The 16,303-nt window shown below is 47.7% G+C and overlaps 1 protein-coding gene across 3 annotated transcripts in view; it reads right to left on the bottom strand.

The window, feature by feature from the left end:
• The window catches only part of LOC124042184 (receptor-type tyrosine-protein phosphatase mu-like), a 621,881-nt gene that overhangs the window by 288,944 nt on the left and 316,634 nt on the right, over nt 1-16,303 (bottom strand). For all 3 annotated transcript variants that reach the window (XM_046360586.1, XM_046360587.1, XM_046360588.1), the window contains exons 9-10: nt 8,215-8,523; nt 3,596-3,705 (exon numbers count right to left, since the gene is read on the bottom strand). In XM_046360586.1, the coding sequence (XP_046216542.1) occupies nt 3,596-3,705; nt 8,215-8,523 (419 nt within the window). The remainder of the gene's footprint in view (nt 1-3,595; nt 3,706-8,214; nt 8,524-16,303) is intronic.

The raw sequence follows: 16,303 nt of genomic DNA, 5'->3' as shown, positions 1-16,303 counted from the left end.
ATATATAGCCTATAGTTATCATTAAATATATATAGACTACAGTTATCATTATAGTTATATAGCCTATAGTTATCATTACATTTATATAGACTACAGTTATCATTATAGTTATATAGCCTACAGTTATTAAATATATATAGCCTATAGTTATCATTATAGTTATATAGCCTATAGTTATCATTATAGTTATATAGCCTATAGTTATCATTAAAGTTATATAGACTACAGTTATCATTATAGTTATATAGCCTACAGTTATCATTATAGTTATATAGCCTATAGTTCTTAAATATATATAGCCTATAGTTAGCATTATAGTTATATAGCCTATAGTTATCATTAAAGTTATATAGCCTATAATTATTAAATATATATAGCCTATAGTTATTAAATATATATAGCCTATAGTTCTTAAATATATATAGCCTATAGTTCTTAAATATATATAGCCTATAGTTAGCATTATAGTTATATAGCCTACAGTTATCTTTTTTTAACCTTTATTTAACCAGGCAAGTCAGTTAAGAACATATTCTTATTTTCAATGACGGCCTGGGAACAGTGGGTTAACTGCCTGGTCAGGGGCAGAACGACAGATTTGTACCTTGTCAGCTCGGGGGTTTGAACTCACAACCTTCCGGTTACTAGTCCAACGCTCTAACCACTAGGCTACGCTGCCGCCCCATTCAAGTTATATAGCCTATAGTTATCATTAAATATATATAGCCCATAGTTATTAAATATATATAGCCTATAGTTAGCATTATAGTTATATAGCATATAGTTAGCATTATAGCTATATAGCCTACAGTTATCACTATAGGTATATAGCCTACAGTTATAGGTACATAGCCTATAGTTATCATTAAAGTTATATATACTATAGTTATTATTATAGTTATACAGCCTACAGTTATCATTAAAGTTATATAGCCTATAGTTATCATTAAAGTTATATAGCCTATAGTTAGCATTATAGTTATATAGCCTATAGTTATCATTAAAGTTATATAGCCTATAGTTAGCATTATAGTTATATAGACTATAGTTATCATTAAAGGTATATAGCCTATAGTTAGCATTATAGTTATATAGCCTATAGTTATCATTAAAGTTATATAGCCTATAGTTAGCATTATAGTTATATAGACTATAGTTATCATTACAGTTATATAGCCTATAGTTAGCATTATAGTTATATAGCCTATAGTTAGCATTATAGTTATATAGACTATAGTTATCATTATAGTTATATAGCCTATAGTTATCATTGTAGTTATATAGCCTATAGTTATCATTATAGTTATATAGCCTATAGTTAGCATTACAGTTATATATCCTATAGTTATCATTATAGTTATATAGCCTATAGTTATCATTGTAGTTATATAGCCTATAGTTATCATTATAGTTATATAGCCTATAGTTAGCATTACAGTTATATATCCTATAGTTATCATTATAGTTATATAGCCTATAGTTATCATTGTAGTTATATAGCCTATAGTTATCATTGTAGTTATATAGCCTATAGTTATCATTATAGTTATATAGCCTATAGTTAGCATTATAGTTATATAGCCTATAGTTAGCATTATAGTTATATAGCCTATAGTTAGCATTGTACAGTTGAAGTCAGAAGTTTACATACACCTTAGCCACATCCATTAAACTCAGTTTTTCACAATTCCTGACATTTAATCCCATTAGGATCACCACTTTATTTTAAGAATGTGAAATGTCAGAATAATCGTAGATAGAATGATTTATTTAAACTTTTAATTCTTTCAACACATTCCCACTGGGTCAGAAGTTTACATACACTCAATTAGCATTTGGTAGCGTTGCCTTTAAATTGTTTCACTTGGGTCAAACGGGTAGCCTTCCCCAAGCTTCCCACAATCAGTTGGGTGAATTTTGTCCCATTCCTCCTGACAGAACCAGTGTAACTCAGTCAGGTTTGCAGGCCACCTTGCTCGCACATGCTTTTTCAGTTCTGCCCACAAATTTTCTATAGGTTTGAGGTCAGGGCTTTGTGATGGCCACTCCAATACCTTGAGTTTGTTGTCCTTAAGCCATTTTGCCACAACTTTGGAAGTTTGCTTGGGGTCATTGTCCATTTGGAAGACCCATTTGTGACCAAGCTTTAAGTTCCTGACTGATGTCTTGAGATGTTGCTTCAGTGTATCCACATAATTCTCCTTGCTCATGAAGCCATCTATTTTGTGAAGTGCTCCAGTCCCTCCTCTAGTAAAGCACCCCCACAACATGATGCTGCCACCCCTGTGCTTCACGGTTGGGATGGTGTTCTTCGGCTTGCAAGCCTCCCCCTTTTTCCTCCAATGATGGTCATCATGACCAAACAGTTCTATTTTTGTTTCATCAGACCAGAGGACATTTCTCCAAAAAGTATGAACTTTATCCCCATGTGCAGTTACAGACCGAAGCCTGACTTTTTTATGGCGGTTTTGGAGCAGTGGCTTCTTCCTTGCTGAGCGGCCTTTCAGGTTATGTCGATATAGGACTCATTTTACTGTTCATAAAGATACTTTTGTACCTGTTTCCTCCAGCATATTCACAAGGTCCTTTGCTGTTGTTCTGGGATTGATTTGCACTTTTCGCACCGAAGTACGTTCATCTCTAGGAGACAGAATGTAACTAGTATACTAGTAGGTCTAGCTAACGTTATTATCACAACCTCACAATCTAGATAACGTTAGCAAACTTGAATTAAATCAATATAACATTTTCTAATAATTTACTCTGGCAAGTTTGCTACCGGCAGCCTTCAATAGGGAAACAAAGCAGTAGTGGAATCCTTCACTTCTGTTTTTGGCTGTTCCCATAGCAACATTAGAAAAAGAGGTGGATAGTATGGACATGATATATAGAGAGTTAACCTGTAGTATGGACATGATATATAGACATAGTTAACCTGTAGTATGGACATGATATATAGAGAGTTAACCTGGAGTATGGACATGATATATAGAGAGTTAACCTGTAGTATGGACATGATATATAGACATAGTTAACCTGTAGTATGGACATGATATATAGACATAGTTAACCTGGAGTATGGACATGATATATAGACATAGTTAATCTATAATCTATAATATGGACATGATATATAGAGAGAGATACATCTTCTTTGGGATCGGTGTCCCTTCCACGGGACGGTTGAGTTAACATAGGCTAATGTGATTAGCATGAGGTTGTAAGTAACAAGAACATTTCCCAGGACATAGACATGTCTGACATGGCCAGAAATCTTAAATTATTGTTAATCTAACTGCACTGTCCAATTTACAGTAGCTATTACAGTGAAAGAATACCATGCTATTGTTGGAGGAGAGTGCACAGTTATGAACATGACAAGTTATTTATAAACAAATTAGGCACATTCGGGCAGTGATCATGGTGACACACTCGTTCTCCAAGCAAGGTGTCTAATAAACCGAATTGATGAGAATCTTCACAGTACCACAAGACATGAGGGAAAACAAGAAACATGTTTTTTTTTTTTTTTTTTCAAGGATGCAATATTTGCCGTCATCTAAAATGAATGAAATCAATCAATCTGTCTTTTCACCTCGTACTGAGTGATGATTCCGTAGGTCTGGGCCGGTTCTCTCCATTTCAGGATCATCTTCTCTTCATAAGCACTGCCCTGGATGGAGTCCAGAGGAACCGCTCCGGGTACTGAGGGGACAGGACCAGAACAAACACATGAGAAACACCTCCCTCCTTAGAGGCACTCCCCTGGAACGACTCTAGAGCGGGGATGGGCAACGTTGATGGACGGGGATGGGCAACACAAACAAATCAGTGAGCAGTGGCTTGTGGGTCTGCACACCCACATCCAATTTTATAACTCATTTTATATAAATTCTACTCGTTTTGCCATTGGGTTGAGGTAAATTGCTGGCAGTAATTCGACCATGCTTACTAAAAATGTACATAGCTGGCAACTCGACTAATTTACCAATCACGAAGAATTTCGTTGACATGGGCTAATCGAGAGTGACTGCTGTTGCACAGCCACATTTTGACATCGCACCGTGTGCTTCTATAATTCCGACTCTCAACAGGCCTGCCAGTTGCCCTCATAAGGCTGCGTTTTTTCAGAAGCAGTCGAATTCCGATTCACTAAATTCTTTCCACTGATTGCGATGTAATTTAAAGCATTACAGTGACTGTACCAGTCGCATCGGTGTCTTCCCAAACAAGCACGTAGAAAGAACGTTCTCCAAAAGCGTCGTTACACCATCTCACGTGACACGGACGTCATTTCGACGTCTACTTCTGAGTTGTCAACTAACGTGAATGCAACGTGAAATCAATTAAACATTTCACCATGTTATTGGATTTAAGGTTTAAAAAATTGGATGAAAAAAAAAAAACTAAATTCCCTTCCCTGAGACTTTAGTTAGTTCTTTTGATAATACCTCAGTGTCTTTTGAGAGTTCTAGTCAGTCTTTAGAGAGTTCTAGTCAGTCTTTAGAGAGTTCTAGTCAGTCTTTAGAGAGTTCTAGTCAGTCTTTAGAGAGTTCTAGTCAGTCACTAGACAGGTCTAGTCAGTCTTAGACAGGTCTAGTCAGGTCTAGTCAGTCTTTAGAGAGTTCTAGTCAGTCTTTAGAGAGTTCTAGTCAGTCTTTAGAGAGTTCTAGTCAGTCTTAGACAGGTCTAGTCAGTCTTAGACAGGTCTAGTCAGGTCTAGTCAGTCTTTAGAGAGTTCTAGTCAGTCTTTAAAGAGGTCTAGTCAGTCTTTAGACAGGTCTAGTCAGTCTTAGTCAGGTCTAGTCAGTCTTTAGACAGGTCTAGTCAGTCTTAGACAGGTCTAGTCAGTCTTTAGACAGGTCTAGTCAGGTCTAGTCAGTCTTTAGACAGGTCTAGTCAGTCTTAGACAGGTCTAGTCAGGTCTAGTCAGTCTTTAGAGAGTTCTAGTCAGTCTTTAAAGAGGTCTAGTCAGTCTTTAGACAGGTCTACTCAGGTCTAGTCAGTCTTTAAAGAGGTCTAGTCAGTCTTTAGTCAGGTCTAGTCAGTCTTTAGACAGGTCTAGTCAGTCTTTAGTCAGTCAGGTCTTTAGACAGGTATAGTCAGTCTTTAGACAGGTTTAGTCAGTCTTTAGTCAGGTCTAGTCAGTCTTTAGACAGGTCTAGTCAGACTTTAGACAGGTCTACTCAGGTCTAGTCAGTCTTTAAAGAGGTCTAGTCAGTCTTTAGTCAGGTCTAGTCAGTCTTAGACAGGTCTAGTCAGGTCTAGTCAGTCTTTAGAGAGTTCTAGTCAGTCTTTAAAGAGGTCTAGTCAGTCTTTAGACAGGTCTAGTCAGTCTTAGTCAGGTCTAGTCAGTCTTTAGTCAGTCTTTAGTCAGTCTTTAGTCAGTCTTAGACAGGTCTAGTCAGTCTTTAGACAGGTCTAGTCAGGTCTAGTCAGTCTTTAGACAGGTCTAGTCAGTCTTAGACAGGTCTAGTCAGGTCTAGTCAGTCTTTAGAGAGTTCTAGTCAGTCTTTAAAGAGGTCTAGTCAGTCTTTAGACAGGTCTACTCAGGTCTAGTCAGTCTTTAAAGAGGTCTAGTCAGTCTTTAGTCAGGTCTAGTCAGTCTTTAGACAGGTCTAGTCAGTCTTTAGTCAGTCTTTAGTCTTTAGACAGTTCTAGTCAGTCTTTAGACAGGTATAGTCAGTCTTTAGACAGGTTTAGTCAGTCTTTAGTCAGGTCTAGTCAGTCTTTAGACAGGTCTAGTCAGACTTTAGACAGACACGTAATGGACCATTGGAGTAATACATAGACATCCAGTCACTGTGCTAACGCGAATTAGCATTTGCTCGCGAAACTACCTAACTTGTGTCTCTGTGTTCATTTTGGACACAGAGCCGTAAAAATGGTATCCACAAGTTGATCTGACTCTGGGGAAGTAGATAAAGGAGTCGATCTGACTCTGGGGAAGTAGATAAAGGAGTCGATCTGACTCTGGGGAAGTAGATAAAGGAGTCGATCTGACTCTGGGGAAGTCGATAAAGGAGTCGATCTGACTCTAGGGAAGTAGATAAAGGAGTCGATCTGACTCTAGGGAAGTAGATAAAGGAGTCGATCTGACTCTGGGGAAGTAGATAAAGGAGTCGATCTGACTCTGGGGAAGTAGATAAAGGAGTCGATCTGACTCTGGGGAAGTAGATAAAGGAGTCGATCTGACTCTAGGGAAGTAGATAAAGGAGTCGATCTGACTCTGGGGAAGTAGATAAAGGGCCTCATTGTCAACATCCTGAGGTATCACTTTAAGACTCATCAATCGTTTATATTTTAGTAGATGATGTTTGGCCGGCAGCTAAACCTCAGAACAACACTTGATTGCACTGTCCCTGTTTTGTCTGCAGCTCCGTGTCTGGTCTCTCTCTGAACCCCACTCTGGGTTCTTCAACACATTTTATACACCTTCATATAACCCTGTTATAACCCTGTTATAACCATTCTGAGGTATGTATACACCTTCATAACCCTGTCATAACCCTGTTATAACCCTGTTATAACCATTCTGAGGTATGTATACACCTCCATAACCCTGTCATAACCCTGTCATAACCCTGTTATAACCCTGTTATAACCATTCTGAGGTATGTATACACCTCCATAACCCTGTTATAACCCTGTTATAACCCTGTTATAACCATTCTGAGGTATGTATACACCTCCATAACCCTGTTATAACCCTGTTATAACCATTCTGAGGTATGTATACACCTCCATAACCTTGTCATAACCCTGTTATAACCCTGTTATAACCCTGTTATAACCATTCTGAGGTATGTATACACCTCCATAACCCTGTCATAACCCTGTCATAACCCTGTTATAACCCTGTTATAACCATTCTGAGGTATGTATACACCTCCATAACCCTGTCATAACCCTGTTATAACCCTGTTATAACCCTGTTATAACCATTCTGAGGTATGTATACACCCCCATAACCCTGTCATAACCCTGTTATAACCCTGTTATAACCATTCTGAGGTATGTATACACCTCCATAACCCTGTCATAACCCTGTTATAACCCTGTTATAACCATTCTGAGGTATGTATACACCCCCATAACCCTGTCATAACCCTGTTATAACCCTGTTATAACCCTGTTATAACCCTGTTATAACCCTGTTATAACCATTCTGAGGTATGTATACACCCCCATAACCCTGTCATAACCCTGTTATAACCCTGTTATAACCCTGTTATAACCATTCTGAGGTATGTATACACCCCCATAACCCTGTCATAACCCTGTTATAACCCTGTTATAACCATTCTGAGGTATGTATACACCTCCATAACCCTGTCATAACCCTGTCATAACCCTGTTATAACCCTGTTATAACCATTCTGAGGTATGTATACACCCCCATAACCCTGTTATAACCCTGTTATAACCATTCTGAGGTATGTATACACCTCCATAACCCTGTCATAACCCTGTCATAACCCTGTTATAACCCTGTTATAACCATTCTGAGGTATGTATACACCTCCATAACCCTGTCATAACCCTGTTATAACCCTGTTATAACCATTCTGAGGTATGTATACACCTCCATAACCCTGTTATAACCCTGTCATAACCTTGTCATAACCCTGTCATAACCCTGTCATAACCCTGTTATAACCCTGTTATAACCATTCTGAGGTATGTATACACCCCCATAACCCTGTCATAACCCTGTTATAACCCTGTTATAACCCTGTTATAACCATTCTGAGGTATGTATACACCTCCATAACCCTGTCATAACCCTGTTATAATCCTGTTATAACCATTCTGAGGTATGTATACACCTCCATAACCCTGTCATAACACTGTCATAACCCTGTTATAACCCTGTTATAACCCTGTTATAACCATTCTGAGGTATGTATACACCTCCATAACCCTGTTATAACCCTGTCATAACCTTGTCATAACCCTGTCATAACCCTGTCATAACCATTCTGAGTTATGTATACACCTTCATAACCCTGTCATAACCCTGTAATAACCCTGTCATAACCCTGTCATAACCATTCTGAGTTATGTATACACCTTCATAACCCTGTCATAATCCTGTCATAACCCTGTCATAACCCTGTCATAAGCACGTTATTACCATTCTGAGGTATTTATACGCCTTCATAACCCTGTAATAAGCATGGTATAACCATTCTAAGGTGTTATAACACTCACCATCTTCATCTGTCTGCAGCTCCATCTCTAGGCTCTCTTTGACCCCCTCTGGGTTCTTGAGGACCAGTTTGACTGACAGGTTGGTGTAGGGAGTCAGGTTGTGGATAGTGTGCTGGGGGTCGCGACCCAGGGTGTCGTAACACACCTCCTCCCGGGTCTCGTCCTTCCCCGCCACTTGGGACCGGTACTGCACCGTCAGGTTGTAGCTATGGCAACGCGTGACGTTGTAGCCGAAAGGCTCCCAGCGAACGGTGACTTGTTTTGATTGGACGTCAACGACTTCTAGATTACTGGGACCGTGGATTGGCTCTGTGGGGGAGATGAAATATATATACATATAAACGATAGACAAGAATGTGGATCTCATTAGGAATATGTGTGTGTGTGTGTGTGTGTGTGTGTGTGTGTGTGTGTGTGTGAGTGAGTGAGTGAGTGAGTGAGTGAGTGAGTGAGTGAGTGAGTGAGTGTGTGTGTGTGTGTGTGATTATCCTAAGCAAATTGTTTATATGACATGGGATCTGTGGTGGAAGAAAAAAACATGTTCGTTTGAACATAACCTTTGTTCTAACAAGCAAAGCCTTTATCATCCCTCCAGACCTACCGGTGACAGTCTCTCTGTATGGGATATATCATCCCTCCAGACCTACCGGTGACAGTCTCTCTGTATGGGATATATCATCCCTCCAGACCTACCGGTGTCAGTCTCTCTGTATGGGATATATCATCCCTCCAGACCTACCGGTGACAGTCTCTCTGTATGGGATATATCATCCCTCCAGACCTACCGGTGTCAGTCTCTCTGTATGGGATATATCATCCCTCCAGACCTACCGGTGACAGTCTCTCTGTATGGGATATATCATCCCTCCAGACCTACCGGTGACAGTCTCTCTGTATGGGATATATCATCCCTCCAGACCTACCGGTGTCAGTCTCTCTGTATGGGATATATCATCCCTCCAGACCTACCGGTGTCAGTCTCTCTGTATGGGATATATCATCCCTCCAGACCTACCGGTGATAGTCTCTCTGTATGGGATATATCATCCCTCCAGACCTACCGGTGATAGTCTCTCTGTATGGGATATATCATCCCTCCAGACCTACCGGTGTCAGTCTCTCTGTATGGGATATATCATCCCTCCAGACCTAACGGTGACAGTCTCTCTGTATGGGATATATCATCCCTCCAGACCTACCGGTGTCAGTCTCTCTGTATGGGATATATCATCCCTCCAGACCTACCGGTGAAAGTCTCTCTGTATGGGATATATCATCCCTTTCCTATTTCTGGGTATTTCTCTATCTTTGCTCTCTTTCCCCCATCTCTCTTTCTTTCTCTCTTTTGTTCTCGCTCTCTTCCCCTCCCTCTCATCTCCCTCCTCTTCTCCTCCTATTGTCCCTCTCCCTCCCCCCTCTCCCCTACAGGAGGTGAGCAGACTAGCAGCCAGAGCTCAAGGTAATGGGATCCATTTCCCTTCCATGTTAAAGTTTCAGTCCATTTCTACAACATTATACCACCTATTAGCTGGTGCCAGGGCTCAATTGATCCTCCTCCAGGAGACACCAACAGTTCCTAGGGAGAAGACTAGAGGAGAGACAAGGGAGAGGACTGGAGGAGAGGAGACTAGGGAGAGGACTGGAGGAGAGGAGACTAGGGAGAGGACTGGAGGAGAGGAGACTAGGGAGATGACTGGAGGAGAGGAGACTAGGGAGAGGAGACTAGGGAGAGGAAACTAGGGAGAGGACTGGAGGAGAGGAGCTATTAGCTGGTGCCAGGGCTCAATTGATCCTCCTCCAGGAGACACCAACAGTTCCTAGGGAGAAGACTGGAGGAGAGACAAGGGAGAGGACTGGAGGAGAGGAGACTAGGGAGAGGACTGGAGGAGAGGAGACTAGGGAGAGGACTGGAGGAGAGGAGACTAGGGAGATGACTGGAGGAGAGGAGACTAGGGAGAGGAAACTAGGGAGAGGAAACTAGGGAGAGGACTGGAGGAGAGGAGACTAGGGAGAGGACTGGAGGAGAGGAGACTAGGGAGAGGACTGGAGGAGAGGAGACTAGGGAGAGGAGACTAGGGAGAGGAGGCTAGGGAGAGGAGACTAGGGGGAGGAGACTAGGGAGAGGAGACTAGGGAGAGGACTGGAGGAGAGGAGACTAGGGAGAGGAGACTAGGGAGAAGGGACTAGGGAGAGGACTAGAGGAGAGGAGACTAGGGAGAGGACTGGAGGAGAGGAGACTAGGGAGAGGACTGGAGGAGAGGAGACTAGGGAGAGGACCGGAGGAGAGGAGACTAGGGAGAGGACTGGAGGAGAGGAGACTAGGGAGATGACTGGAGGAGAGGAGACTAGGGAGAGGAGACTAGGGAGAGGAGACTAGGGAGAGGAAACTAGGGAGAGGACCAGAGGAGAGGAGACTAGGGAGAGGACCGGAGGAGAGGAGACTAGGGAGAGGACCGGAGGAGAGGAGACTAGGGAGAGGACCGGAGGAGAGGAGACTAGGGAGAGGACCGGAGGAGAGGAGACTAGGGAGAGGACCGGAGGAGAGTAGACTAGGGAGAGGACCGGAGGAGAGGAGACTAGGGAGAGGACTGGAGGAGAGGAGACTAGGGAGAGGAGACTAGGGAGAGGACCGGAGGAGAGGAGACTAGGGTGAGAACTGGAGGAGAGGAGACTAGGGAGAGGAGACTAGGGAGAGGAGACTAGGGAGAGGAGACTAGGGAGAGGACTGGAGGAGAGGAGACTAGGGAGAGGACCGGAGGAGAGGAGACTAGGGAGAGGACTGGAGGAGAGGAGACTAGGGAGAGGACTGGAGGAGAGGAGACTAGGGAGAGGACTGGAGGAGAGTAGACTAGGGAGAGGACTAGAGGAGAGGAGACTAGGGAGAGGAGACTAGGGAGAGGACCGGAGGAGAGGAGACTAGGGAGAGGAGACTAGGGAGAGGACCGGAGGAGAGGAGACTAGGGTGAGAACTGGAGGAGAGGAGACTAGGGAGAGGAGACTAGGGAGAGGAGACTAGGGACAGGAGACTAGGGAGAGGACTGGAGGAGAGGAGACTAGGGAGAGGACCGGAGGAGAGGAGACTAGGGAGAGGACCGGAGGAGAGGAGACTATGGAGAGGACCGGAGGAGAGGAGACTAGGGAGAGGACTGGAGGAGAGGAGACTAGCGAGAGGACCGGAGGAGAGTAGACTAGGGAGAGGACCGGAGGAGAGTAGACTAGGGAGAGGACCGGAGGAGAGGAGACTATGGAGAGGACTGGAGGAGAGGAGACTAGGGAGAGGACCGGAGGAGAGGGACTAGGGAAAGGACCGGAGGAGAGGAGACTAGGAGAGGACTGGAGGAGAGGAGACTAGGGAGAGGAGACTAGGGAGAGGACTGGAGAAGAGGAGACTAGGGAGAGGACTGGAGGAGAGGAGACTAGGGAGAGGACTGGAGGAGAGGAGACTAGGGAGAGGACCGGAGGAGAGGAGACTAGTGAGAGGACTGGAGGAGAGGAGACTAGGGAGAGGACCGGAGGAGAGTTGACTATGGAGAGGACCGGAGGAGAGGAGACTAGGGAGAGGACCAGAGGAGAGGAGACTAGGGAGAGGACCGGAGGAGAGGAGACTAGGGAGAGGACCGGAGGAGAGGAGACTAGGGAGAGGACCAGAGGAGAGGAGACTAGGGAGAGGACCGGAGGAGAGGAGACTAGGGAGAGGACCGGAGGAGAGGAGACTAGGGAGAGGACTGGAGGAGAGGAGACTAGGGAGAGGAGACTAGGGAGAGGACTGGAGAAGAGGAGACTAGGGAGAGGACTGGAGGAGAGGAGACTAGGGAGAGGACTGGAGGAGAGGAGACTAGGGAGAGGACTGGAGGAGAGGAGACTAGGGAGAGGACTGGAGGAGAGGAGACTAGGGAGAGGACCGGAGGAGAGGAGACTAGGGAGAGGACTGGAGGAGAGGAGACTAGGGAGAGGACTGGAGGAGAGGAGACTAGGGAGAGGACTGGAGGAGAGTAGACTAGGGAGAGGACTAGAGGAGAGGAGACTAGGGAGGACTGGAGGAGAGGAGACTAGGGAGAGGACTAGAGGAGAGGAGACTAGGGAGAGGACTGGAGGAGAGGAGACTAGGGAGAGGACTGGAGGAGAGGAGACTAGGGAGAGGACCGGAGGAGAGGAGACTAGGGAGAGGACCGGAGGAGAGGAGACTAGGGAGAGGACCGGAGGAGAGGAGACTAGGGAGAGGACTAGAGGAGAGGAGACTAGGGAGAGGACCGGAGGAGAGGAGACTATGGAGAGGACCGGAGGAGAGGAGACTAGGGAGAGGACTAGAGGAGAGGAGACTAGGGAGAGGACTGGAGGAGAGGAGACTAGGGAGAGGACTGGAGGAGAGGAGACTAGGGAGAGGACCGGAGGAGAGGAGACTAGGGAGAGGACCGGAGGAGAGGAGACTAGGGAGAGGACCGGAGGAGAGGAGACTAGGGAGAGGACTAGAGGAGAGGAGACTAGGGAGAGGACCGGAGGAGAGGAGACTATGGAGAGGACCGGAGGAGAGGAGACTAGGGAGAGGACCAGAGGAGAGGAGACTAGGGAGAGGACCGGAGGAGAGGAGACTAGGGAGAGGACCGGAGGAGAGGAGACTAGGGAGAGGACCAGAGGAGAGGAGACTAGGGAGAGGACCGGAGGAGAGGAGACTAGGGAGAGGACCGGAGGAGAGTAGACTAGGGAGAGGACCGGAGGAGAGGAGACTAGGGAGAGGACTGGAGGAGAGGAGACTAGGGAGAGGAGACTAGGGAGAGGAGACTAGAGAGAGGACCGGAGGAGAGGAGACTAGGGAGAGGACTGGAGGAGAGGAGACTAGGGAGAGGACTGGAGGAGAGGAGACTAGGGAGAGGACCGGAGGAGAGGAGACTATGGAGAGGACCGGAGGAGAGGAGACTAGGGAGAGGACCGGAGGAGAGGAGACTAGGGAGAGGACCGGAGGAGAGGAGACTAGGGAGAGGAGACTAGGGAGAGGACCGGAGGAGAGGAGACTAGGGTGAGAACTGGAGGAGAGGAGACTAGGGAGAGGAGACTAGGGAGAGGAGACTAGGGAGAGGAGACTAGGGAGAGGACTGGAGGAGAGGAGACTAGGGAGAGGACCGGAGGAGGAGACTAGGGAGAGGACCAGAGGAGAGGAGACTAGGGAGAGGACCGGAGGAGAGGAGACTATGGAGAGGACCGGAGGAGAGGAGACTAGGGAGAGGACCGGAGGAGAGGAGACTAGGGAGAGGACCGGAGGAGAGGAGACTAGGGAGAGGACCGGAGGAGAGGAGACTAGGGAGAGGACTGGAGGAGAGGAGACTAGGGAGAGGACCGGAGGAGAGTAGACTAGGGAGAGGACCGGAGGAGAGTAGACTAGGGAGAGGACCGGACGAGAGGAGACTATGGAGAGGCCTGGAGGAGAGGAGACTAGGGAGAGGACCGGAGGAGAGGGACTAGGGAAAGGACCGGAGGAGAGGAGACTAGGGAGAGGACTGGAGGAGAGGAGACTAGGGAGAGGAGACTAGGGAGAGGACTGGAGAAGAGGAGACTAGGGAGAGGACTGGAGGAGAGGAGACTAGGGAGAGGACTGGAGGAGAGGAGACTAGGGAGAGGACCGGAGGAGAGGAGACTAGGGAGAGGACCGGAGGAGAGGAGACTAGGGAGAGGACTGGAGGAGAGGAGACTAGGGAGAGGACTGGAGGAGAGTAGACTAGGGAGAGGACTAGAGGAGAGGAGACTAGGGAGGACTGGAGGAGAGGAGACTAGGGAGAGGACTAGAGGAGAGGAGACTAGGGAGAGGACTGGAGGAGAGGAGACTATGGAGAGGACCGGAGGAGAGGAGACTAGGGAGAGGACCAGAGGAGAGGAGACTAGGGAGAGGACCAGAGGAGAGGAGACTAGGGAGAGGACCGGAGGAGAGGAGACTAGGGAGAGGACCAGAGGAGAGGAGACTAGGGAGAGGACCGGAGGAGAGGAGACTAGGGAGAGGACCGGAGGAGAGTAGACTAGGGAGAGGACCGGAGGAGAGGAGACTAGGAGAGGACTGGAGGAGAGGAGACTAGGGAGAGGAGACTAGAGAGAGGACCGGAGGAGAGGAGACTAGGGAGAGGACTGGAGGAGAGGAGACTAGGGAGAGGACTGGAGGAGAGGAGACTAGGGAGAGGACCGGAGGAGAGGAGACTATGGAGAGGACCGGAGGAGAGGAGACTAGGGAGAGGACCGGAGGAGAGGAGACTAGGGAGAGGACCGGAGGAGAGGAGACTAGGGAGAGGACTGGAGGAGAGGAGACTAGGGAGAGGAGACTAGGGAGAGGACTGGAGGAGAGGAGACTAGGGAGAGGACCGGAGGAGAGGAGACTAGGGAGAGGACCAGAGGAGAGTAGACTAGGGAGAGGACCGGAGGAGAGTAGACTAGGGAGAGGACCGGAGGAGAGTAGACTAGGGAGAGGACCGGAGGAGAGGAGACTAGGGAGAGGAGACTAGGGAGAGGACCGGAGGAGAGGAGACTAGGGTGAGAACTGGAGGAGAGGAGACTAGGGAGAGGAGACTAGGGAGAGGAGACTAGGGAGAGGACTGGAGGAGAGGAGACTAGGGAGAGGACTAGAGGAGAGGAGACTAGGGAGAGGACCGGAGGAGAGGAGACTATGGAGAGGACCGGAGGAGAGGAGACTATGGAGAGGACCGGAGGAGAGGAGACTAGGGAGAGGACCGGAGGAGAGGAGACTAGGGAGAGGACCGGAGGAGAGTAGACTAGGGAGAGGACCGGAGGAGAGTAGACTAGGGAGAGGACCGGAGGAGAGGAGACTAGGGAGAGGACTGGAGGAGAGGAGACTAGGGAGAGGAGACTAGGGAGAGGACCGGAGGAGAGGAGACTAGGGTGAGAACTGGAGGAGAGGATACTAGGGAGAGGAGACTAGGGAGAGGAGACTAGGGAGAGGAGACTAGGGAGAGGACTGGAGGAGAGGAGACTAGGGAGAGGACCGGAGGAGAGGAGACTAGGGAGAGGACTAGAGGAGAGGAGACTAGGGAGAGGACCGGAGGAGAGGAGACTATGGAGAGGACCGGAGGAGAGGAGACTAGGGAGAGGACCAGAGGAGAGGAGACTATGGAGAGGACCGGAGGAGAGGAGACTAGGGAGAGGACTGGAGGAGAGGAGACTAGGGAGAGGACCGGAGGAGAGTAGACTAGGGAGAGGACCGGAGGAGAGTAGACTAGGGAGAGGACCGGAGGAGAGGAGACTATGGAGAGGACTGGAGGAGAGCAGACTAGGGAGAGGACCGGAGGAGAGGGACTAGGGAAAGGACCGGAGGAGAGGAGACTAGGGAGAGGACTGGAGGAGAGGAGACTAGGGAGAGGAGACTAGGGAGAGGACTGGAGAAGAGGAGACTAGGGAGAGGACTGGAGGAGAGGAGACTAGGGAGAGGACTGGAGGAGAGGAGACTAGGGAGAGGACCGGAGGAGAGGAGACTAGGGAGAGGACTGGAGGAGAGGAGACTAGGGAGAGGACTGGAGGAGAGGAGACTAGGGAGAGGGGACTAGAGAGAGGACTAGAGGAGAGGAGACTAGGGAGAGGACTGGAGGAGAGGAGACTAGGGAGAGGACTGGAGGAGAGGAGACTAGGGAGAGGACTGGAGGAGAGGAGACTAGGGAGAGGACTGGAGGAGAGGAGACTAGGGAGAGGACTGGAGGAGAGGAGACTAGGGAGAGGAGACTAGGGGGAGGAGACTAGGGAGAGGACTGGAGGAGAGGAGACTAGGGAGAGGACTGGAGGAGAGGAGACTAGGGAGAGGACTGGAGGAGAGGAGACTAGGGAGAGGACTGGAGGAGAGGACACTAGGGAGAGGAGACTAGGGGGAGGAGACTAGGGGGAGGAGACTAGGGAGAGGACTGGAGGAGAGGAGACTAGGGAGAGGACTGGAGGAGAGGAGACTAGGGAGAGGACTGGAGGAGAGGAGACTAGGGAGAGGACTGGAGGAGAGGAGACTAGGGAGAGGACTGGAGGAGAGGAGACTAGGGAGAGGGGACTAGAGAGAGGACTAGAGGAGAGGAGACTAGGGAGAGGACTGGAGGAGAGGAGACTAGGGAGAAGA

Source organism: Oncorhynchus gorbuscha, linkage group LG08 (assembly GCF_021184085.1).
Source record: "Oncorhynchus gorbuscha isolate QuinsamMale2020 ecotype Even-year linkage group LG08, OgorEven_v1.0, whole genome shotgun sequence".
NCBI lineage: Eukaryota > Metazoa > Chordata > Actinopteri > Salmoniformes > Salmonidae > Oncorhynchus > Oncorhynchus gorbuscha.
The sequence above is the reverse complement of the archived record's forward strand: the minus strand, read 5'-3'. Positions and strand labels throughout refer to the sequence as shown.